Raw genomic sequence first — 27,148 nt, 5'->3', positions numbered from 1 at the left:
CCCAAATTTGTCATACAAACTTGATGGGATGTGGAAGCTTTGGGGGCTCCTGCTTTCTGCTCACGTCAAAGTGGAAAAACCCATAACCTCTTCTTTTTCCGACCCAACCTTCATCCCTGGTTCCTTGGAGGGGCACAGAAAGACAGCTCATGATTTCTTATATTCCCTAGCAATTTTAAGGCATATGGATGTGATCCAGCTCTACATTTATACTAAGGCTTTGTATTTACTCTGCATCATTCAGCACTGTCAGATCTCCTGCTACTTTTGCACAAGATTTATGGTAACTTGATAATATTTTGATAACTCTATGATAAATATGGTCTTTCTTACCTCTTGTAATTATGTGACTAAGATTCAAAGACTTCTACTCTTCTTTGATCAAATGACTTGTGTTTGAATAAAGTGTCAAACAGTGCATGAAAATTTTGTTCAAAAATTACAGATTGTTTTTTAAACCTCTGACTATTCTAAAGCCAAATATAATAACTTTAGAATTAAGTTCTGAATGTCTGAAATCAACATAACCACTGATTGAGCAAGTTCCTGACGTTTAATACTAAACACATCCAATAGGAAAATAACAACTTTTTCCTTCCCCCCACTTCCAGTGGAGAGAAGGAACTCTAAGGATTCAAAACATAGCAAGAATATGATAGCTTCTCATTTAAAGTAAATTATCTATTTCCCCAATTAATTAATTTGAATTTTAATTGAAAAATCATACTTCATAAAAATTCTATTTTTCAATAATCAAATCTCTTAAACATTGACTGACATAGCAAATTAAGCTAGTGGAGCTGTTTCTAAGACAACTTTGAGAAGAGTGATGCAAAACAAGTTGGTCTGAAGAACACACAGGAAGCCTATCTTTGTGATGTGCTACATTTTTGAGAAATGAAAAAAGCAAAGAGCTCTCTAACATGACCAAAAGGATCTCTGAGGCTGATAACACTGAAGAAGAAATGGTGGGGAGAAGAGTCAGCATTTCACAAAACAAAGGAAGGAATGATTAACAGGAAAGGGCAGATACAGACATGAAAGACCTGAAAGCAAACACAAAAAAATGGATGCTTGATGCTTATAGGATGTAGTGGGATAAATCAGTGCAAGGACTCATGATGAGTGCAAGGAAGACAAATCATCTTAACAACTGTATTTTGAATAGACTGGTAAAGGTTGCTGTCATTCTCAGAGAGGCAGGTAATTAATCAGCACAATAATATGAACTGAGAAACATATCTGATTTAGAAATACATCAGAAGAAAACATAGTAAGATTATCACTATACAAATAAATAATTAAAAATTATATGCTAAATGTGCTGGATGAGAAAATGGCCCAAGCACGATCAAGATTGTGAATGGTGGTAATCACAGAAAATGTCATGAATGGGAAATGGTTTCCCCTGAATGATAAAAAATTCAGATTTGGCCATATTAGCTTTAAATTGATAGTCATTAAACTGACAGAAAGACAAACCAGTGGAACAACTGGAGGGAGATACAGAACCATTAGATGGTGGGAGAGAAGACAGATTGGGAGCAGAGAAAGGACTGAAAACCGACAGTGGCACTGTGGTAAGGGACACTGAGCAACTCAGTGGGAGACAAACAACAGGGAAGAGACAGACAGACTGACACACAGCTGTAAAGGATGCCCAGTAAAGACACACAGCAAGGCAAGGATGGAGAAGGCAAAACGACAGTGGAAGTTCAGTTAAGTGGAAAACAAGGAAGGCAGTATCTCACAGACTAAGGCATTAAGGAGCAAAGCCAGTGTGACCCTACCAAAAGCTGTGTTTTCCTTTAGAAAGGTCTCTGCTGTTTCTGCTTCAAATGATTGCTACGAGAAAGCCTGCTAATGGGCTATGAATACAGTGCAGTATTATGGCTAAGGTGACTTGAGAAAAATGTGCCCTACAGCTAAGTTCCAATGAGCACAGACACCTCATTAAGTGACCTCATTTTCAGAAGTGCTGAACATCCTGCAGCTCTGCCTGATTTCATTATACACTTTTTCCAAAGTGCTGGGCACTCGCACTGAGGCTGACATTGCCGAGACCCCAGCACAGTCCAGGGGATGGTCAGAGATTCAGAAGGCACATGTCTCTCACTACTTGATCAAATGACAAACAATCCTTGCCTTTCTGCCTCATTTTCCCATCTCTGAAAACCATAAAACAGAAATCAATGTATAAGGCTATGGTTAGGTGAAATAATAGAAAAATACACTATTTTAATGCAGTGGCAAGCAGTGATTGACATCTGACCCAGTCTATTCCAGGATTTAGAACTGACAGGCAGGTTCAGACAAACCCACTGTGATCATAGAAAAGATGACACTTGAACATAATGATGCATTATTATTTTAGCCCTGAGAAAATTAACCTTATAAAAAGTCAATTGCATGCAAAAAGAAAATGTATTATTACTGCTCAGAGAACAGCATCAGACTGGGAGTGGTTTTTTGTTCAGCATCAGATGCAAATGAAATGCACAGTAATAATACACATTAAATATTAGGCAAAAATGCAGCTCTGCAACAGAAAATGCAGTAGCTTCTATTTGACCCTTGAACATCTTTATCGGTTTCATACTTCAGATAGTTTGCCAGCATTCATAGTATCACAATCACATTGGGACTTACAGTGTTAACAAAACTTTAATTTATTATTGAATTACTTGAGGAACATTTCTTTGAGATGTAAAACAGCTGGTTAGAATATATCTTTCTCTCTTTTGTTCCCGTTAGAGCACGAGTCTTGTCTCAGGGGCTGAGCTAGGGAAATTCTACAGTATGTTTTAGGAAGAACTGTCTAATTCCAAAATCCAATTTGCGTAAGAAACAAAGGGATGTCACGCAAAAATCAACACTTACTCTTTTTCTGCCAGGGAAGAAGGGCTATCACCCATTTCTTCATACTTTTTTTTTTTTTTTTTAATTCTGCAGTGTGTCAGGACCTCAAGCTTTCTCCTTTAACTCACCTATGATGAGTGTTCAGTGATGCTCCAGCGGAGAGGAAAAATTCCTATCATCGTTTTTATAAAGCAGCAAGGAAACATACCGCCTTCTGTCTCAGAATGTTTCGCAGAGTTCCTGAGTTTTACCTCCTCAGCCTCATCTCAGTCAGGCAGTTTATCCATGTGCTGAGCTTGAACAATATGAGCTGTCCTATTTCTGCAGGATTACTCACATGCTTAATTAGGAACCTAAGTGCTTGGCTGAAACAAAGACTTAATTTCTAACAAAAATGAGTCTCGGACACTGTGCCTATTATTTGATGAAGGACAGAAGGCAGGGAAACTTCGTGAGGAGCTGAAGCATGGCATCAGCTGATGCTCAGTGCCTTGCCACTTTGCTTCCCCCCAACACACATGATCTTGAATAATGCAAACAAACATTGAAGTGGCATTGACACATGACTGACTCAGCACATGCCATCTCAACTGCAGTAAAAGGAGGAAAAGAGCAGTTTTACATCTCTTTAAAATTCAAGCACATACATGCTGAGGCTGGAAACCAAGGACTATGCTGTTTCAGTCAAACAAATTGCCTACTTCTCCCATGAAGCAGGTAAAGTAAGCAGGTTCCCCCCTAAGAGGACAGTGCAGTACTGGAGCAGGTTACCCACAAAGGCGGCAGAGGCTCCACCCTGGCAGGTTTTCAGGACTCAGCTATGCAAAGCCATGGCTGTTCTGCTCTACAGCCAACAAAAGTTGTGCTTCGAATGGGAAGCCAGATCAGCTCACCCCAGAAGCCCTGCCAATCCACATTCTGTGATTCTTATCTTTCTTTCTTTACTACCTCAATGATGGTAAAACAGCAAAATACCATTTTTCGTGGTAAACATATGGCTGACAACAAATAGGAACCTGTTATTGGAATGATATAAGAAATCTGTTGTTTGTTGATCTGCTTCTCAGGTAAAAATGCTATCAAATCCACTGCCTAGAGACTGCTGGCTGCTAGAAACTTTCCAAACTTTTCCCCAGGTTCTTTCCTCTTAATACAAATGATTCTTGCCATTTCTTTTATTGTCTGTGTCCCAGGGCTACCAGAAAAAGTCTGAAAAACTTTGTGACCTGCAAAATCTATGTGAAATTCTAACAAACCTTCATAAGCAAGTGAGGATCTTCTGCATTAGAAGTGTCCATGTTTTCCAAATATAGCTGAAACAAATTTGTACATTATGTCAAAGCAGTAAGGCTCAAGTTCTGAAAACTGTTGCACTTTGATCAGCATTTGACCATGGAGACGTTCAACCCTGTTTATTTGGATACTTTGTCTGCACAAACAGGAAAATCTGCCTTTGTTTAGAAGCTAGAAGGATTGAAGCCTTGATCATGATGTCAATAAAAGGCAACATAGTCACCTAAATTTATCCAGGACTTAAAATAAGAAATCAAAATTGTATGCAAAGTATCTTACTAGTATGTTAGCAAACCTTAAAAGTTACTAGGCAAAGTACATTGAAAATAATTGTTAAATAGGCAGCAAAGACAAAGTGCTAAGCATGAAATATATACCTAAGTTAAAACTGTCATGAGACAGGGCAGCAGACTGAATCATAGACAAACACTACTGTTGGACATAACCTCTATAATTAATTTACCAGATCAGAATTTTTCTAGCTGAGTAAAGAAGCACACATTACCTACCATTGCAAAGAAAATGTCTATCTGTGGCTAAGCAGTCTTAGCAGTAAATCTTTCTAAGCTTAAACTATTTTCTGCATTTTGTAGCTGTGTAACTTTTTCCAAGGTCATTCATGCATGGAGTTCAGACGCTGAGGCCATGATTTTGTCATTACCACAATATTGGCATCCTACATACAGTAGAATAGGAAATTATATATTCATAGACTATTCATTTGTTATGGTTTTGTTTTGGCTTTTGTTGGGTCTTTTTTTCTGTTGAAAAAAATGTTTCCTTGGACTAGATGTAAGCTATGAGATAAAAGCAACCAAACTTTTTCACTGCATGCAGTGATCTGTCTGCTGCACAAGTTGGGCAACTAAGAGCAGGTAGGTAAAGCTATGTGCTCATTCCCTGACTTTTTAATGAAAACCTACTGCGAAAAAGGAAATATCTCTCATCTGAAATGCTAGTCTTCTCAAAGTCAATGGGAGCTTTTCATCGATTTTGAGTAAGCCAGGTTCCTCTTTTAAAAAAAACCTCTCAACTGTCTGCTTCCTCTCAAGTAGTCAGCAAAGCATGCTGGAGTGGTCCAACACTCTTGCTGACTTTTTAGGAGGTTTCTCTTACATGTTCAAAACATTACAACAACAACAACAACAACAACAACAAAGTATCCAGAAAACAGTGTTCTGAGAAGCAAGTTCTGTAATTTAATGGCATATTCAAATTTTGGTTGAAAAAATCCCAGTCCATTCTGGGGCAGAATGTCATTCTCAGGTAACACAGAGGTGATGTCTTTGAAGTCAGCAAGACAGTTTAATGTGCATGTAAGTGAAGTCAACAAGTTTATTCCAGTCTTTAAAATTACACATGTACATGCATGTAGCTACTGTGATCATTGTCTTCTTGTAGTTGCATTTTGGTAATGGCATTATACTGAATTTGCCACCATAAAAGAGATGATTTTTCCTTAGGATATCTGAAAACCAAAAAAATAAAACAACTCTCTATACCCAAAGCTACATTCTTATTAAAGTTCCAGGAAGGGTTTAAAATAAAAAGATGAAATTTAAAGGCCATCCTTAATAAGGGATTTAAAAACCAATATTTTGTCTTAGATCTGTGCTACTCTATTAGAAAATACATTTGGAACAAAGCAAAAGAGCATAAAATATGCACTTCTGCACTGCACTCTATGTAAATGATTTTTCTAAAGGCAGACAGGAAGATTCAAAGAGCTGATAATGCTGTCTCCAGCTTCTAAACCTCCACTTCAAAAATCAGCTTCTATTGCTAAGGATCAAAAATATTATTATCTTAAAGTGATTTGGTGACCCATATAAAAATACAAGTATTCTCAAGCCTGACCTTTAGTAAACATACAAAGCATTAACCTCTACCTCTGCAATCCTTCCTGAAAATATCAGCAGAGAAACCATGAAACCCAGGAGCTGCACACTTTTAAGGCAATGGAGGGAATCTGGCACACATAATCCTGCTGTCCTTGCTCCATGGAAATCCATAAAAGTTCAGGTTTTGCTGCTGTCCCATGCAATAATTTGTACAGGCATCTAGTACATTTATGTCTCCCTTCCAAACAAAAAAAGAGAAAAGACCTAACAGTGACTGACACCTTGGTAAGGTACTAAGATTATTCAAATTTCTTGTATACTCACAGTATGATTTCCATATTGGAGGCTGGTATTCTTCAGCATCTAAAATAGAAAAAAAAGGGGGGAAAGAAATCAGTCATTTGGCCACTGGGTCAAACTGTCAGCATGCACATTTCTGCTGAGAGGCCTCTACTTGTCAGCAAAATTCACATTTCTTTCCCAAGAGAGATGATAGCCTATTTACAGTACAGTTTGCTATGTGAGAGAAGAATACAAATTTCAACCACTTGTAGCTCCAACATGCTTTTCCCAAATTATTCAAATGTAAAAGAAATTAGTTTTTTACCAATCTGCAATACTCACCAGTATTTTAAAAATAATTAACTGGACTGGTAACTACATTATTTATTTGCTTTACCTGGCATGATAAACAGATAAATCACTACTGGTTTTCAATCAGGCTTCTAACCCCACTAGTAAAATCTGAGAATGAGCATCCATGAATTACACACGCTGGGGCTAAAAAGATGCACAGCTAAAGCTGGACTCGGATGCACACACCTGACAGTTTCAACAAGAGTCAATTACACTTCTTGAACCCACTAGCATAGGTAATTGGCATATTTTCCAGAAGCTGAATCAACAAAGACAATGTGCAAAAGATAGAAAAAGGAAAGACTGCAAAACCTACCATTACAAACAAGTTACATTATTGTAGCATTATTGACTAAAGGGGCACGAAGAGTTGGTGTCTTTTGTTAGTGACCACTCCATGGGGAGGTTTCCAGCTCTCTGCAAGAAAATCAATTGCTCTAACCTACAGAAATCCCAGCAGAAGCCAAGATGGGACAGAAGGAGCAACACCAGCGACAAAGGGTAGGGTACTGGGTACTAGTTTGGTTCTGAACTGTCACGCTGCCAAACACTTTTAAGTCATTAACTTGCCAATACTGTGCAGGTTAATTAAGGTGTTTGTTATTTACTAAACTTCTACTTAAGTTATGCTAATCTAATTCAATTTTAGTTGCATAGCTCATGCTCCCTGTCTATTTACACACACACAACTACTTTAAATATATTCCTGCAAAAGTCTGTTTAATAGGAATGTTAATCACTAACTACCATCTGCCACTTTTAACTCTATTGTTTTAAAAGAGGATAAATCTAGCAACAATCCCAGTTATGGCCTGGAATAACACCCTGCAACAATTTGTAGATATATCGATTGGAAAACCCATTCAGTTTCAGTTTCAGCTGAATCCATCTCACAGCACTGACAAAGTTCTAAATGCTCCCAGACTGACACAGTTATACCGTGCTGTGGTAATCCAAGAGTAATTAGCCTGCAAGTTTATTATGCAGAAGACTTATTTTAAATTATATGAAGCTATTCATGAGACAAATGAAATTTATTCATACAAGAACTAATTTTTTCTCTTCTCAAATTGTAACAGTAGTATGTAACTCTTTTTTCCCCCATACATCTATCGCTTCACATATAGTTTACCACAACACCATAATACTGTGTATTAAATTCTTCCTTCAATACTTTTGTGCTACTGCAAGAGAATTTCTGAATTTCCTTATTCACTTACTATATTTTTCCAAAAGAAGAAACACTGAAATAATGCAAATATGTTATTATCTATACTGTGACTTCAGAAAAAGAAGTAATAGGGGGAGAAACAATGAAAAACCAACAAGTATCAGTTGTCACCTTAGTCTTCCAAATTAATTAAAAAGCGCCCAGTAAATTCAACAGTGAAAGCTGATCTACAAGTGGCTGTAAAGTGCTTCATTAGCTGGAGACAGACTGATGGTGAGGAAACACTGCAGCTGAGATGGAGAATCATCCAGGAGATAAGTCATAAAACAAAACTCTCTATGATTGCATTTGATTTGTCACGGTTATGAATCTGTCAGCCCCGGAAAGAGTGGACAGAACCATTCCTCAATAGCTAAAATAATCCTAAAAGACAGCACACTCAGAGAAAACCCACGTGTCACCAGCTCCACATTCACCATTACAAGGTACTGCTACATCCTCTGTGATCCCTTCAGCTGAAAGCACATCCCTAAATCACAGGAAACAAAATGCCATAGAGGTGAGAGTATTAATAGAGTTTATTGTCAAGCTATCATGTGTTTGATGGCATCCATTTGTAGGGAAATAAAGAATGATTAGTTTAAATACAACTTGGAGACAAGGGTCATGGTTGAGGACCAGAGAGAGGTCTAATGCAACCCAGATGGAAACTTCTTTCTTCTTTCATGGCAGGAGGCCGCTAGGCCCCTGCTTAGGCAACTCTCATCCTTGTATGGTAAAGTCTTAGGACCCCCATCCTGGCTGACTAGATTAGGCTGAACTTCAACCCTTCTTAAATCAAAAGGTCAAAAGAGGCAAATCCTGCCTGAGCAGATTTGATAACTGCTATTTGCCCTCATTGAAATTTCTGTTCCTCTATATTTTATTATTCCTCTGTATTACACAACAGCTCTTTTCATTAAATTGTGCTCCACTCTCCATGACTGGACTTTCAACAGCAGTTCTGGCTCACGGAAGTCACCAATACGAGTTTGGGTGGTCGGCTCAGTTGCTACAGGACACCTCAACTCATACAGCTTGTACTTTAGATCTGCACATAGTAATGGTCTCAGCAACGACAATGGACCTCAGTTTTGAGCCACTTAACAAAAATCAATCAATCAATCAATCCAACTTGGCACAAATGACAAATGCCCTGCGTTGATGTCTCATGAAATGATATTCCTCACATGAACTTTGATCGTAATCACTATCAAAACCGTGACTGGCAGCGTGGGGAAAAGGGCTCACTGAGATACTCTCAGGTGATAAGACAGGGTCTTTCCTATTGCTCTTTTCTTGAAAGGTTCATATTTCCTACAGTGACTTCTTGTCTAGTTTCAGAAAAAATGCCAGCTAAGGTTGAAAGCAGTTGTCAAAGGAGAAACTCAGATCACAAGATGAGTAACAGTTCTGAAAAACCCAATAAAATATCCCAAGGTCATTTGTGACACATTTTTCTGAGTGTCAGCATAAGAAAGAGTCACTGTAAAAGAATTACAGAGTGTCCAATTCAGGTATTTTAAAAATTATTTTGAGTCTTCTCAATACTGTATCATAAATGACCTTGGCAAAACTTACTGGAAAGACTAGGACTGGCAAAAAAACATGAGAGACTTCCACAAATAATATTACAGGCAAGACTGTTAACGAAAAGCTTTGAAACATACTGGCTGAGAAAGTGAATATTTATTAGATCTAAAAAAGTACTAGAAGTCAGTTGTATGCTAAACAGAAAGGCAAAAGGAAAGCAGAATGCTGACTCTTGAGGAATATTACAGCTCTGAGAAGGTTTCTCATAACACAAAATTGACATGAAAAGATATTGGAGAAAATTGCCAAACCAAAAATGATACTTGGAACTGGAAAATGGGAGTAAGGTAAAAACAGGTTATTTTTTCACTTTATTTGCTTTACTCTTCACAGAGCAGAGAGGATGAAAAGGATCTTAGGAAAAAATACTCTCATAAAGCTGATGGAGCACTTAAAGCTGAGTAAGTATAGAAAGACTACAGCAAAGGGAGGACTGAAAAGTTGGCAGAGCTTTAAGCAGACAGATAAAAAGTAGAACCACATAAGAATTTTTTTTCCAGGAAACATGAAGACAGAATACAGTATTACTGCCAATAATGGGCAGTAAAGGGTTAATGCATTACTCAGAGCCATTCTTAAGCCATTTCTGAGAAATGGTCTTCCATTAATTATACAGTAAGTAAAGTTATCCATGGACTTCAACCCTTGCTCTTCACTGGGCCTGGCTCTGTACCAAAGTGACACCTTTCTGGATGTAGTTGTGAAAGACACTGGAATGACAGAATTGGTTTTTATTACTTCCTTGTACTTTGTGAAAATGATGATGTAATGCCAACACGAGTGGGTTTGTGCTACCAGCACCGAGACTGACTTGGTTAAAGCAGGTCTAATAAGAAACTAAGTTCAAAGTGATTCCTCTGACTACCAAGACCAGTAACGCACTGGAAAGCGTAAACTTTTTTACAGGAAAGCCCACGAATTAGACCACATGAATCACATATTTCTGACTTACAAGTGGCATAAGGAGAACTGTAATAAATATCCATACTCTAGCTATATGCCATGCCCAGTTCTAGATATGCTAAAAAGTATTAGTGATTCCTGTGACACTGAAGAGTTAAGAAGACTAGCAGCAGGACAGCTACCAAAGGGGAGCTGTCATTATTTGCTGATTTCTTATAGTCTCTATGGAAAAAGAGTAAAGATCTTCCCTTTTTTGCCTTTGTTCCTACTAAAGGATTACAAAAAAATATTTTGTAGTTCATCTTGAAAGAACTGCCTCAGCCTGGATTCTCTGCCACCATTGTCTGAATTTTGGACTTCCTTTCCAGTAACAACTAATTTTAAAACTATGACCTGCATGTGCAAGGAAAGACACTTGTGTGTGAGGAAAAGCCAGTCTGGAAGCCACTGGTTTACTGGCAGTGTGCAGATAAATGATTCACCGGATGAACAAGTCTAGCTACTAATTTTTTTAATCTTCCATTGTTATTTTAGGACCAAGACTAATAATTATGAGTATTTTAATGTCCTCTGTATATTTCCTTTAACGAGTTTTTTCACAGGTTTACCACGTACACTTTCATAGTTATTACTTTGTTTCCAAAACATTAAGTTAGCATATATTATTAAATACATTTTTCTTATTTTTATATATGTAATTATATATAGAAGAGTAACATAAAACTGCTGAATAAAAGCTTCTGTGAAAGATAAACAGTGTTTGCACTCTTTACACATGTGGGGTTTTTTACATTTTTCTTCATGCAGACAGAATTTTATTATTCAATTCACTATAATGTGGATGGCCATCACAGAACCACAGAATGGTTGGGGTTGGAAGGTACCTTCCATTTGGAGGTCATCTGGTCCAAACCCCCTTCTGAAGCGTGGCCACCTATAACCATGTCCATCTCCAAGGATGGAGACACCACAACCCCACTGGGTGACCCATGCTAGTGTCTGGTCACCCTCACAGTGAAGAGGTGTTTCCTGATGCTCTAAGAGCCTCCTGTGTTTCATTTTTGTGCCCATCAGCACTGGTAATGTCACTGGGCACCACTGAAAAGAGCTAGCTTTGTTATCTTTGCCTTCTCTCTTCAGATATTTATACTTTGAAAAGATTCCCCCGAGCCTTCTCTTCTCCAGACTGAACAGTCCCAGCCTGCTCAGCCCTTCCTAAGAGATCCTCCAGCCCTGCAAAGCTTTTCCAGCCCTTTATAAGAATCTCTCCAGCATAAAAGTGCTGTCCATAGCTCTCTCACTCTGCAGAATCCAGCACTAGACACAGCAACCAAGGTGTGGCCTCAGCAGCGCTGAGCAGAGGGCAAGAATCACCTCTCCTTTGACCTGCTGGCAGTGCTGCTCCTAATGCAGCCCAGGATCCCATCAGCCATCTTCAAGGGAAGGATATATTGCTGCCTCATTTTCAACCTGGTGTCCACCAGAACCCCCAAGTCCTTTTCTGCCAAGCAGTTCTCCAGCTGGGTTGTTCCTTGGCATACACTGGTGGATGGAGACTAAACTGAAAGAGTAATTAAGGGGGCTTCTTTAGGGGTATCAGTTCTTTTCTGACACATAAAACATAGATCAATTCTTTAGTTTCCACTCTGTGATTAATAAATACCATTTACAGACAGTCATTTTCCCCTTAGCTGATCCCCTGCTGGCTAATCTTGTGCTGGTGAAGGGCTGGTTTAATTTATTTTGCCCTCTCAACAATTAGTATGTACACATACACAACTGTGTCACTTTGCAGTAATTTTGCAAATGACTTTAAATTGGTGTGTTTCTCTATGTTTGATTGCACTCATTTGGCATACACTTTGGACATCATGATGACTTCTATTACATATAACTACCCTTACAGGAACACCTGACCACACCATGAAGAAGAATATTCTTATTTTTAAAGTTGCAAATAATCACACTTTCAAGTGACATGAATAATCATAGAGTCAAACGAGTCCCCCACTCTAACTCCTGAAAAGTCACTGCTCCTGTGAAGAGCAAAATTAACTCTCTTGCAGTTAATAATTAGCAATGTAGCTGTTGAAACATTTCAGCATGTCAAAAACTCTGTTTAATGTTTCATTCAGAACGAATAGTTGCCTGTGGAGGAGTGAGCAGTTGCCAGCTTTATCACTGAACTTTCTCATCACCAGTACATGGACAGCTAAAATAAGGAATGAGACTTCAGTTCTTGTCTTAATGAGGCACTCTAGCTTTCAGCATAAGGTACAGAAATGATCAAACTGTTTACTTGCAACAGAGTTTATAATTGGTGTATTAATTCAGATGATGGGAGCTTCCCACTGCGCTATTCTCTCTTTTAAAAAAAATTAAAAATCAGCAATAGTGTATAATTTAAATGTCAAAAAAAGCTCACAAAAGGGGTGGAGTTCTCTCTAGCACAGCAATTAGGCTGAAACAGTAAGCTTTTAATAACCACTATATAAATTGACAGCTATTTTGTATCTTTTGCTTTTGCCTACCACAAACTTGCTATTAGAAGCCACTGCTGTGAAGGTAGCTCATTTAGCCAGTTCTACGAATCAGGGTCATGCCAAATTGTGCTCTCTCCTGCTTTTGCTTCAGATTTCAAAACTGTATCTTTCCACTAATAGACATGTGGTCAGCCCATGGTTAATTTTGTTTAATGCACGTGTCTGTTTAACTAAAATGCAGGTGAAAGATCATGCAAATAGGTAAATTCCATAATTTAGAAGAGTTACCAACTATCAAATATAATATGACTGTGCAGTAAGTGAATTATTAGGGATGTACTCCAACAGATCACAGGAGATTTGAATTTTTTAAATCCACAGCTCAACTTGTAGAACAAAAGCATAAAGAGCCATGTTCTGCAGTTGGTGAGTGGTGTTCAGCCAGCTATGACCATCAGATTGGAGCAGTATCTCATTAATTAAAAAATCTGCCTTTCTATTCTGCACAGATTTAAAGATAATTAAAAGCACTGAAAATACCATTTTAGATTTGGAAATTGAGAAAGAATAATCAGGGTTCTCAATTGTAATAGCAGAAGTGTAAAAGAGAAGGGTATCTGTACAGTTCTAATTTTCAAACGCTCTTTAGGAGTCTAGTCTTCCTTAGGGCCCAGAAAATAGAATTAAACAAGCTCTTCCAGAGTGCAAATCCAAGAAGCTGACACGGATCTAAGTAAGCTGATGAAAATATTCCCAATGCTTTAAATATTTCCTGGGAAATATGCAAGATTTAAGAGTGCAGAGAGGTATTCACACACCTAATCTTAAGACAGGTAGGTTCTTTATAATGCTGAATCACACTGAATCTATTGCCCTTGGATGGCATTTAAGAACCTCCATAATTTAAATGTTCTGAAGTGTTTTTTACCCAGAGCAATAATGAAGAATTTCCTTATACAGATCATGAAAGATTTGTGTCTAAAAACTAGAAAGGTAGGCAATAAAAAAAATCACAAAATATCTCCATCCTTCATTGTCAAAAAATCTGTTGTAGTTATTAGCTGCCATTAAATTTAATTTGGTCACTAAAAATTACACCCCAATGATTGTTACCATTCTCTGTTTTAACACTAAGGCCAGTGTAATTAAAATCTAACACAGTTATTTTCACCTTTTCATTTTTTTAACCTATCAACCAGAGGCATCAAGGCATTAAAATGGGATAATCAGAGCTCTGCCTGAGAGATTGGACATTTTTTTGCGAATAAGCACATGACGTAAGTTAAATCACATCACATTAGCAGACCTCCTATCTTACACAGATATACTTTAGCTTCTAACTAATGACCAGTTAGTTCCTGGCTGAAAATCAAAAACAGATAATCAGTTGGCATATCTGAGAATAGTTCTGCTGCAGTAATTTTATCACTGTGCAGGATATGGCAGTGCATTTCTAGTCATTTACTTACTGCATCCTAAAACACAACCCCCACAATCTTCCAGCCAATGATCCCTGGACTCAGCAAAGCAGTTCAGGCATGGTAGGAAAGAGCATATGACAGAAATAACCACAAGAATGCCAAAAAATGACATTAAAATGGTCACCATGAAGTATTTCAATTAGAACATTTTTGTTGAAGTATTGCCAGCACACTCCTAGTTCCAGAAATTCACTCATACCTTGACAGGATACCCATTGATCTGGCTTATCAAAGGAGGCAGCACATTCCCTGAAAACTTACTAAACTTTAGCAAAATCCAAATAATTGCTTTGGTAACTGTTATTTTTGACATGAGACATTTTATCATCCCTCTCTAAGCAAGGGTGCAAGTGTTTGTCTATTCAAGGGTACGAGGTTGTCCTAAACCTGCAGTTAGCTGTGGAGGCTCTTCATCAGCTTTTAGAGATCATCCCCATCTGCCCCATGCAGTCCTGTGCTTGGCCCTCTCTGGATACAGAAATGTAAGTATTTTTAAAGACTGAAACTGCATACTCAGAATGAAATGGAAATCCAGTAACTCATCTCACTCAGCAAAGCCATGGGAATCAGAGAATTCACACTGGTAACTTAAAAAAATCACAAAATGTGTTGCATTTGCATAGGGGCTAAGCATATCCCAGGGACCTTCATGAACTCCTTGGCCTAAACACAACTTCAAGCCTTGGACATCAGAGATGAGAAGTATCCTGTCATTCAGAGCAGGCATAATGATCTGCAGAAGAATAAAAGCTTAGCAAATAATTAGACTTTGGCTTGCTTTACAGGTCCTGTAGTATTGCTGAGTATTTGTGTCTATACATTAAAACGTGAAAAACAGGAAAAACACCACCTACCCACAAAGCATATTTATCATTCCCACAGCTCTTGAATAACACTCAGAATAATTGGGGCTCCTAGGATAAGAAGCAACACTGTACCTATATACTTCCCCTGTTAGAAAAACATGACACAATTAATCACATCCTTTGGTGGGCAGTTTTATGTAAGGGTATCAACTACATTCAAGGCCAATTGAATTATTATTTTATGTGAAGTTAGTCTCTGAATCTTCAATTATCTCTTCTAAGAAAATAGTTTGGATTAAGGTCAGCTATTACTGAGCGGCAAGTATGTTGTACAGTTGGACAAACACTTCACAAATCTGTTCTACCATCACCCACCACTTAAGTGCTTTCCCACTACAGCTGTTCATGCTCTTCCTACTTCAGATCTAAATACTACAGAAACGTTGACCTTCTTAAAATTCAGTTCCACGATAATATGTTTATGCTGACAAGAACCTTATGTCTTAGAAACATCTATGTAACTACACTTTCCTCCCTGCAACTTTAGCCATAAAATAATCTCTACCAGTATTTAAAATACTATCATGGAGTATTTCCCCTCAGAAGAATATGGTTTATGTATGGTTTCTTTACTTGGGCGGAATTTTAATTGCCTTGGAAGGCAATTAAAAGTGGAAGTCTATAATTCTTCCAAGAGCTTTTTACTACAGCCTGGGACTTTTAAAATTGATAATGGGTTCTTACAGAATCATTTATTTACAAAATACCTTGTATTAAACATCACAAAATTTAAAATACACTTAGGTCTTCCAAAAGTTTTATCAAACTAACCAACAGGTCTGTGCCTGGGCATAGGTGACACAATTCTTCTTTGCAAACTGCAATGTTGGCAGCGTTTTCCCTAGAGAAACTCTGGCCAGTGGCGTGTCAGATGAGGCCAACCCCATGTCTCTCTAGCATTTTCACTGTCAATTAAAACAATTCCAAACTGGTGCTCATAGGACAGCTGTACCAGTGCCTCCAGCGGCATCGAATGAGAGGACAGGATTTAGCCACCCACAACGTATAAAGGAAGATACAACTGCAGCCTGGATAATATCCTGGTTTCCTATTTTGCAAATATTAAAGATGCAGACAGCACATGAACACCGTATTTAAATATCTTAGAATACATGAAATTTCTTTACGTGCTGTAAGTAAATCAAATAGAGCGAAAGCAGTAATTCCTATATAAAATGGATTTTGCTTCTGTATAATCAGAGATAGGTTGGTTATTTTTACATAAATAAATTAAAAAGGAAGGAGCACACTTTTTCTCAGTATCTTTTCTGGAATTGTTCTTCACCCTTGTAAAAATAACAAAGAAAATTTGTTTCTTACCCCACTTATCTTACAGAAAGACTCAGAAGATGGTAAAGCTAGTGCTTAAAAGCACATCCATCATATCTTCGATCATAAAAATCAGTCAGTAAGGAAAAAAATCCTCCTCTATCCTGTTATTTTTAAAGATTCACCCAATTGCACAATTTTGAACAAACCCTCTAACTCATCCCACTGAAACACTTTGCGTAAGGACAATTAATTATGAATATGGCTATGGCACAACAATATTTAATATATTTCATTGCAGAGGCTCAGGGAAAAGAAGTAGTAGTCATCCAAAGTTCTGCAAACGTATTTGCTGTAGGCTTCCAGCAGGTAAATAATAAACAATATTCAATACAATACCATTAAGCAAGTACACTTTCTACTTTGATTTATACCCTGAATGGTAAAGTATAGACATCAAATGTCTTCATTTTTTTTTCTGTGGGCCAAAATCAGCAGCTGATCTATATGATCCAGCACAGTCTTCCCTTTAAACAGCAAATGAGTCAGAATTCTTTAAACGCCATAGCATAACCACAGCCTTGATGATGAAACCTGGCCAAATGCAAGGCAGAATTACAGAAGCTGTTTTGTCCTTGTGTCTAAGCTCCCAGGGCTCATGTGGACGTACCAGCACTCTGGCAGATCAATACCTATGGACACAAAAAAGACGCTTTCCATCAATTGCTTTCCAGCAATGAAACCAAGGAGAGCTTTGTTCTTCTGATAACACACTGATCTTCACCCAACAAAGCAAGGTTCGCGTTCAAGCATTTCATTACTCCCGAAGGACAAACGTGTATCTACACGCTCAGAGACTCAAAACTGACTAATGTTTCTCTGGAGCACAGAAGGAAGAACAAAAAAATTCAAGTCTTTCCTTTGGAAGGATCTGGCAAATGTCCAAAGTAAAACAATGCAATTTTTTTAAGCTAAGGGGAAGGGTTGGTTATGAGCAAGAACTGCAAGTCTCAGTAGCAACCACTGCTCTGCAGTTCTTTTCTCATCCTGGGAGACAGGAAAGCTGGGTAAAAAGATGAGCTAATTCACTCACGTCCAACATCACCAGATCTAGGATGGGTATTTAATGTTGTAAAGACACCAATCTGTGGAGGCCGGTGGGCCTGCCGGACAAGGAACGAAAGGAGTCCTATGGTGGGATAAGTCCTAGGTTCCTTTCCAGAGTATGGTGACTGAAAAGCTCGCCCCAGAATGCTCTGTTCTGTTATGTTAATGTACCCCAGTTCTGCTCCCCTGGTTGGCTCCGTTGGCCGCCACAACCCTTGTCACCTGGTACACCCTCAGAGTTTCTCAATTAGCTCCCTTACCCTGGACCCCCCATTGCTCTGCCCCGGGACTTCTCTGAAACCGTGCACGAGTGTGGATGCATTAAATCTCTCCTGCAGAACCCTATGGGAAGACTCTTCCTGCTCATTCACCGTCGGACTGTTTTAGCTGGCTATCCGGCGTGTGTGTGCCAGCGTGCCGGCTGCACCGAGGGGCTTCCTTGGAGGCGCTTTTGGGAAGGTCACAGCATGTTACCATCGAACAGAACCGCGACACCAATCCATGTGTATCTTTTTAAAAAACGTTCTTCCGGCTTTTCCTGTATGTTTTTTTTGTATCACACAGGAAAGCCTGTCAGAGCTTGTCAGATCATTCTAGTAGCAAAACCTCCCAAAATACAGATTTCCTTGAGAGCCCAGAGGATAAGGTTGCTGGTTGTCTGTGGGTTGATTGGCAACATCAGTTGTAACTAATGACTGAGACAGTGTGCTGCCCAACAACCCACCCCAAATGAAGCTGAGGTTTTTGCCAGGTTTTTGCTTCATTTCATCAACATTATTTGATACTCACAAGGGAGATAGCAAGCAACTGCGGCAGCTTCGTCCATTGGGAACTATGAAAATATTCAACAGCTGTAAAATATACATTTATTTTAAACTTTTACTTCTTGTTCTTAATATTTTCAAGGATAGTTAAAGGTATACCAGTCTGAGAGAGTAAATATGCCTGCTTATGACAGCAGAAAATAGACCTGAATATTAAAAGAAACACATCTCAAGAGGCAAGGGCAGTGAGACTTAAATCCAATTTGCAAGATAAAAGCTAACCAGACCACTTACTATTGCCATCTGATAGCATTCAATATTGCTTGAAATTCATTAATAGGCTAGGTAATGTAAGTACAGTGCATGTATACAAATTTAATTCTATTAATTTCTACATCAGAAAAATCTAGTGAAAGAGGAGGAGAATAATTATAAAGCAGTCTTACCAATCTGTGGACAAGGCATAGCAAAACCAGTCCAAACCTCAGAAGAGCAATTATCCCATGAGGCTCCCACCTCCTGGGAGTGCCCATTATTGTGCTAGGGGAACATAAAACTGACAGCTATTCAGAAAGACCTCCAGAGCAATTTTGGCTTAGCTCTACTGCTTATCTTACCTTGTCATCTTTTTAGGATATCTACAAGCTTCCAGCTAACTTACCAATATTGTATTTTATTTTTACAAGCAAGCAATAAATGCTTCTTTTACAGCATATACTTTGCTTAACAGTCTAAATGTCGGAAAAATGCTTATGTGTCTTAAATAAAAGGTCATTCAAATTTAAACAGCTTTATAGAGTAATAATATTTCATTTAGATCTGCCTACTAACCGCTGATTGCTTAGTCAGATTAGGTGGAACTCTAAACGAGAGAGAAGCAAAGCATTTTATTATCATTAACTATTCCCATTATGGCAGCATTTGCAACCCAAAATCAGGTTCGGTGTTACGTCCAACTGCTAACAAGTACAGTTTAAAAATAAAACACAGCAGTCGCTGACCTAAAAGTGCTTGTGATTATAGTGTGTGGCAAGCATCCAACAGATAAAAGGAAAAGAGATGGAAAAGGAACAGGGCGACAGGAGTGCTATCCATGTCAGCCATAAGTACCAGTCACAGCATCCTCCCCTAACTATTAAGAGAGTAGTTTCATCTGAATGTAATGAAAAGATAACTAGAAAACAGATGATGTTGGTAAAAAAAAATTGAAGCAGCACAGAGCATCACATAAATACACTAGTAATAACTTAGGATAAGCTGATTTATTATTACATGAGAGAGGTTCACTTATGAATGTTAAGAAAAATGGTGGAGATTTAGTTTCTTCTGAGAGCACAAGAAAAAACAACCTCAATACATTTACATTACATTTTTATAGAAGTGACACATCACATAAATAATAGAATTATTTTGGATCAAGGTTTTATAATAACCTTTCTTTACTGAAGAGTGAATTATTCCAAAGCAAACTGCAGCTCACCCTGGGCATATCCTTCCCTGCTTAAGGTGCAACAGAGAACTTCATAGTATTTTCAAAGACATGCCTACAGCCTATTGTTTAGCAGTTTGGTTTCAGTGCATCATTTTATCTGATGCCAGTCAATTTACTTACACTGCTGCTGTGCAAAGTCTGGTCCAGATTACCCAAATGGTAAAAATTTTCAACAGATAAATGCTTCTTTTCTGAACCTAATTTATTGTCTAGAAGAACCACATTTCCTCCCAGCTTCTCACCCATTAAGGTCCAAGACTCAGCCCCCGTCGGAATGGGGAGGCCAGATTTGAGAGCAGTCATGTATTCCTGATGAGGTCCACGAGGCACCCGATTGGTGCCATTAGACAGTGAAATTTGGGAGAATGCCAAGTTCTGCCACAGGCTATTTACGATGACATAACCCTTGGATAGGAGGAGACGTGAAATGTGAGCTTCCATCAAACAACCCAGTGGTTGTGCGCAAAAGGACTGGAAGAGTATTAGCATGAGGTGGTTCTTCATGATCATTAGCTGCAAAACACTCCTCCTCAAAAAATGCATTGCAGGCAATTCTAATACAGCAGGAGAACCTTGTACAAATGCTATTCTCAAAACACTCCCTTGAAAATGCTTCAGTGTTTTTATAACAACAAGAGAAATGACTGATAGGTGCCAAAATGGTTTGATACCATCTCTGAAGAAAGGCTTTGCAGCTCTTATGATTTCTCTTAAAACAGTTTCAATTTGAAGTTGCAATGTCCTTCAGAGTACAAGTGTCTTTTTGTACCAGTTCCAAAGAGGATTTCAGAGCTGAGTCCTGACTGCTCCTGCTGCTCTACAGAAGTGCTATTTTTTGTATATCCAAGACTGGTGCACTACATTCCTGCACTATTTATTCTGCATCTCCATTATTACATTTATTGTCTTCTGGACAATAGGTAACAAGTCCTTGCATGGTTTACTTTAAAAAGTGCCACAAAATATGTACTAGCTTAAAATTTATCAAAAAGTGAACCTAGGTAAGAATAAAGTAGCATAATTAGTACTGAAGAGACATCTCCCAGGAGGTAAAAAATGAATGCAGCCTACAACTGAGACCTCCATGATGCTTCAACTCAATAAAAAATTTTGTATCAGAGATTGCCAAACTTTGATTTATAAAACTTGCAACTGCTCCATTGATTTCAGTAGGGTGAGAGTGATTTATTTCAGCCAAAGAGCTGTCCAGAGTTATATATAAGCACTGTGAGCTCAGAAATCCCAGTGGTCATGGTGTTAAATGCAGATGGTTCTCATGTTCCTGTGGTAAGCTCAGTACCAGTGACTGCAATATATTCTACTTACGTTTACCAATTGAAATAGTTTTATTCATGCACTATATAATACTAACCATAGCCTGCCACTCGCATTATCCCTTACAGTCCAGGACTCTTGCCACTTAAAGGGCACTTGATCTACACGAAAGGGCATGTCCAGATCTACAAAAGTACTCTCCTATGACAGAATTTGCACGGACTGCTAAAGCAGTAAAGATTAAAAAGACCTATGGAACTACACAAGTATATTCATTGAACTGGACAAATAGATTCTGCCAATCACTGAAAGAAGTATCCAGCCTGATGGAAAAAAGCCCCAAACAATTATTAGAAACCTCTTTAAAAGCTAATCTAAAAACCTACCAAGATCCCAAAATAGAAGCAGTATCAAACACTTTTAAATTCAAATCCATTTTAAGCCAAATTCCTTCATCCTTAAATATTGTCAAGATAACCTCATTACAGAATGGAAAGCTGAATCTTTACCTATAATCAAAGTAAAAAACAGCAGACCCAACCAAACACCATGGTTGCACAATCAGATTCTGAAATGGGTATTTCCAATGACTATATTTTAATGTAGATAAAAAAGTTTATTGAAGTCCAACTATTTTTTCTGAATATGCTCATATATATTTACCAGCATATATAGACATAGATTTCTCTACCGTATCTACTTATTAATATTCTGTCTTTATTCTTACATGCACGATCAGTGTACTCCATCCCTCTCACACGCTCACTACAACTCTTTTGATCCCTTATAGTTGCAGTGGATTTTTTCATAATATATGAATCACTAAGTTTTCTTCCTTCTTTGCATTGACTTCCAAAATAAATTTTATGGTTTTACCAAGTTTTTATTCAGAGTTTCACGGGTTCAGCTAGACAAAAGACAAACCAGCGACACAGTTCAGAGGTGTAACAGGAGGGAACACCCTGACATCTAGAAATTATAACGAATGGGTTTGCAATTAAAGGACAGTACTGAATCTTCAGACACTGAGTTCAATTTCTAACTCTTCCAAATGCTCCCTGTGTTATGCTGCATTGCTATAAGTGAGAGAAAAACTTCCTCTCTGAACTTGCCTGGGGATGGAGCCACTTTACCCCAAGTCTTGTGCAGCAGCAGAATCCCTGTTCAAATATGGCCTTTAGACATCATCACAAAATGAGCCATAAATACATCTGCTGACTCAAATAACAGGACACATTTCAAAAACAAGCAGCTCTCTACTACAGAAAAGCAGAAAGAGAGGGAGACTGAAGTAAACAAATCTAACCTTCAATGCAAAGTTCAGTGGATTGGATATTTCTAATCTGACAAAAATAACTCTATGGTGCTGCAGTGCTCAAATCAGTGCACAGAAATCCAGGCAGCTGTTGAGAGCATCACTGAAGAAGGGCATGGGGAAGGAAACTGCTGTTGGATTATGAATCGAAATGTGTCTCAGAAGCTTTCATTCAACATTCCGGAACAGAGATATCCATAGCAGTCAGCAAAAGCTGGACTCCCTTCCTCCACCCTGGTTTTATCTGCAACCCTGTCATGGCAGAGGAAGTAAGAACCTGATGGTGTGGGTGTGGAAGGAAATGAAGAAGGAGCTTGAGCTGGGATGGAGTTAGTTTTCCTCCTTAGTAGCTTGTACAGTGCTGTTTTGGATTTAGGCTGAGAATAATGTTGATAATACACTGATGTCCAAAGCTGGCCAGAACGGTATTTCCTGCCACAGAGTATCATGCTCAGTATGAAAACTGGGGGGAACTGGCAAGGAGCTGCCAATGACTGGAGGCACATTCCAAGAAGTGATGGCTCCACACCTGCCCAAAGCACAGCAGGAAGGTGAGCAGGAGAGAAGGAAAGCAGCTAGGAAAACCACCTGCCTTGATTCCTTCCCTCACTGTGGCCCTGTGAGAGGAGCTGTTTGGCTGTGTGGGCTGGCAATGCACCAGCACTCTACGGTGCAGAAGGATCTGCTGGATCACACCTGCATCTACCAGCTACCCTCTAACCAAGTGCTTTAATGTGGTTTTGGCTCTCTTGCGCTGCTTGTTCTGGACAAAAAGAGCAGGTCAGGTTAGACAAACCCGCTGCTGAATACTTATCTTGGCAGCTCTTTCTTTCTTTCTTTATTTTTAGTACCACAATGGGGGCTTGGTGGGCACCACTGCCTTTTGGGCTCATCCCGTAAGTGCTTCTGTGTGCTGGACTAGTCCCATCTCAGCACCTCCTTCTGAGGGCCTTCAGTTCTGACTGCTGAGGTGAGTATTTTCAGCCAGCAGCTTCACTACATCAAACAATTATTATCACTCAGAGCGCTCTTTTCATTAGCCAAACATTTCTCTACACTCTTTTAAGCTGAAACCACCACTTCTACTTAATAGAACAGCAATTAACTTGAAATACTTGGCTTTTTACTGCAATGCATCACTCTTTCCCAGTCTGATATGCTAATAAAAATTGTATGCTAACATAATGTATAAAATATCATCTCTGATTTTAAACTAAACTAAAATTTATTGGCTCCAACAGTGCAATACTGATCTACCCTATGAATATTAATGTAATAACTTAGGTAGCAGACTCTTATGACATCAGGGAACTAAATCAGAGTGGAGCAGACCATACAATGCACTGAAGAAAACCTCGGTTTTTCTGTTTCAATAGAATTTCAATTCTACTCAGACCTGAATGCAGCTCCAGACTGAAAATGATAAGGTATTTTTTGCTACCTGTCAGCTCTCATACCCCATAATATATTCCATCAACCCCCCAGTAAACAAACTAATTGGCGATCTTGCAAACAACAGTCCCAAGTTCTTCTATTTCTTCTAAGGCATCATTAGCAATTATAGGATGATGGCAGGACAAATTGCATTCTCAGTTATATCTCTACAACCCACTTCTCTCCTGCTTGTGTTCTTAATCCTTACCCACTTCCACTGAAAATGCAAATCTTTGCAATTATGACTGTAGGGATAATGGTAGAACATTACTGCAGTAAAAATGCCCATTTACCTCAACAGTGCTTAAACTCCAAGCCTTGAATTGGCATGGATAAACATAAATTAACTGCAATGTTTAAATGCTTAAGCTAATATTGAGCAACCACCACCCAAAACCAAGACAGCAAACAGCACTCCTGAACTCCATAAGGAGTTACACCCATCCATTTCATCTGAAAAAGGAAGCTGATGCAATGCAAGACGACATGAGAAAGTGATGATTGATTTAGCTCCTCATGAATAACAAAGTAATCCCTAACTCCACAAAGAAGCAGATAAGTGCAGGAAGTAACTGAAGTACTGAGACAAAAGATACCAGCAAACAAAAAAAAAAAAAAATATCCAGATATGGTGGGACAGACAGAATTATCCAGGAAAAAAGCTAAATCTCAAATAGCTGTACAGCTCAGGTGTCTTTTCTGATTTTAAGTCGTGTACTTTCTTTTTCTGTTCAAACTGGACAAGGACATGTTCTACCTTACCCACTTCTAAAAGTTATTGTTATATGTCCAATTCCAACTCTGTTCATTATTCATTTACTGATTTGGAATTTCATCTTGCAAACAAGCTGCTTTTGAAAGTCTTTCAAGAAGTGTCTCTTGTGACCTTTGAGATGTCTTCTTAAAAGAAACATAATTCTGAAATACAATTGTGCAGCAGACCTTGCACACTGTGTCTCATTGAGTAAACTTAATTAAGGTCAAAGTCAAATGCTCTTTTGTTAATCTCTGGTACTAGAAACTAACCCAGGAATAAGCCATTTCAGCATGAATAAGAAATACAATTAGTGAAATAGTGGATATTTGTGCTGCCATTAATGCATTACAAAACACATCCACCCAAAGTTTGACTTGAAAAGCTTTCACAAATTATTTATTTATCCATTCTATTGACAAATTTTAGCTACTAATAAAATGTACTAGAAAACACATTCAGTTGAACTAAATATGTATACGTTAAAAGTATGAACGTGTAAAAGTCATGAGAACAAAGAGGTGGCGATAGTAAGGCAAAACAAACTGCCTGTCTCAGCCGACACACTGTTTCCAAAGAATGTGAGAGCAGGACAACCAAGCTGAAGGAGATTTCTTCCCACATGTCACCATCAGAGCTCCATCACACCCAGTCACTCTGAAGTGCTTTTGGACATAAACAATTCCAGGGCACACATCAGTATCCATATGGAAAAACCATGGGCAAAGTTTTATGTATGCACTGCTTTACCTTAGCTTTAAAATACAGATGGTATCAAGATTGTACCATTATGTGGTCTCTGAAGCAAAAAATAGACAGGTTCACTTCCTATATTTCAATTTTATGACACTTTAACTGCACCGAATTAAAAAATGGTAGCACTGTAGTGTAACTGTAAAAGTATTATGTTGAACCAGAGCAATTCCTCCGAACAACATGGCCATTTACAGCACTATCCCAATATAATACATATTTATAATAGAGTGCCTGGTGAGGCAAATTAGTCATACTGCAAATAGCCATCAGGGATATGGAAAGTAATAGTTTCTCATGACCTGTTACATGTGTACAAAAGCAAGTGACTGAAATGATGTAAATATGAAGATGGTATCTTTACCAGGCACTCCTCTGCCCTGGAGGGAGAGCGACGGGAACACCGTCTGTGCACTCACAGCTTCCTGGTGCTTTAATGAACACCCAAGCTGCAGGCACACATCCTCTCCAATAAGCAGTTCTGCTGCTTAGAAAGGCACCAGAAAAGGAGGATAAACACATTGCTCGGTCACTACGGGTTAACACCAGGAAGGTCAAAGGCCAGCGACAGCTGAATTAGCCAGCTAGGCAAAGGGAAACAAGAAGGGCTTTTGCAAGCAATGCCAGCAGCAAAAGGAAGTTCAGGGGAAATGCAGGCCCAGAGATTACGGGAGGATAATCACAATATGGAAAACTTGCTTCCAGACCCCTGCATGGACCACTGCAGTTTTAGAAAGCCTGGGCAGTCGGCAGTTTGTAAGTAATGGTTAGGGACTCATCAGCAAAACTCAATGTTATTTATTCAAACATCTGGGACTGGAGGGGATTCATCCAGGGGTGCCAAAAGAGTTAGCTGATGTGATTGTGTGGCCATCATGTATGAGAAAATGCACACAATCAGAGTAAGTCCCCAGGGTTGGAAAAAGACTGATATGCCTATTTTAAGAAAGGCAAGAAGAAGGACCAAGAGAACAACAAGTTGGTCAGCCTCATCTCAGTCCTTGTACAGACAGGAAACATTCCTTGGAGTCTACTCCCAGACACATGAAGGACAAGGAGGCAATCAAAAAAACTCAACACAGGCAGACCGTGCTTCATCGAGCTGACTGCTTTCTGTAACAAAAATAACCTGCTCTGGGGAGATGAGGAGAGAGAGGTGGATACAATATATCTCAACTTATTACAGTTTTTGACACTGTGACTCTCCCATACTCATTTGAGAGTTGAGGAAGTAAGGGCTAGAATAACAGACTCCTAGGTCTGTTGAAAATTGGTTCGTTGGGCTGACAGTCCTGAAGGGACTTTACAACTGCTCAGGTAATCAACAGAGTACCCCAATATCAGTAGCAGGCCAGTATTGTTCAGTATCTTCAACAACTACTTGAGTGATAAAACAGACCCCTCAGCAACTTTGTGGACAATCGTAAATTACTTTTTAGGCTCAATCTCTCCCTGAGAGATTCAGTTGAGAATCCAATGAAGTCCCAATACTCCTTAAGCTGAGGACTGGGACAACATAAACTTCATCACGTTCAGCTACAAGCGTGAAGTTTGGTTTCTGAGCAGACTAACTCCATACATCACTGACGCCTGGGAATCGACTGCTTGTGTAGCAGCCCTGCTGAAATGACCTGGAGGTCATGGTGCACTCCAAATGAATAGGAACCAACAGTGTGCCTTCTTCACAAATAACACAAACACCATACAGAAGGCACATGAAATGAAAGGTTAAGGCAGCTGGGCTTTGTTAGGGTGGCAAAGGGGAGGTCAAGAGGCAATCTAGTAGCAGCCTACAATGGTTTAAAGAGCTTCTGGAGTGC

The 27,148-nt window shown here is 38.8% G+C and overlaps 1 protein-coding gene across 1 annotated transcript in view; it reads right to left on the bottom strand.

The window, feature by feature from the left end:
* The window catches only part of CHN2 (chimerin 2), a gene marked incomplete at its 5' end in the record, with an annotated part of 160,100 nt that overhangs the window by 87,342 nt on the left and 45,610 nt on the right, over positions 1 to 27,148 (bottom strand). Inside the window, one exon of the mRNA XM_082299117.1 lies at positions 6,318 to 6,356. Within this exon, the coding sequence (XP_082155243.1) occupies positions 6,318 to 6,356 (39 nt within the window). The remainder of the gene's footprint in view (positions 1 to 6,317; positions 6,357 to 27,148) is intronic.

The sequence above is a fragment of the Coloeus monedula genome (genome assembly GCF_965178545.1).
Source record: "Coloeus monedula genome assembly, chromosome: 1".
Lineage (NCBI taxonomy): Eukaryota > Metazoa > Chordata > Aves > Passeriformes > Corvidae > Coloeus > Coloeus monedula.
Note: the sequence above shows the minus strand (reverse complement) of the source record. Positions and strands in the feature narration are given on the sequence as shown.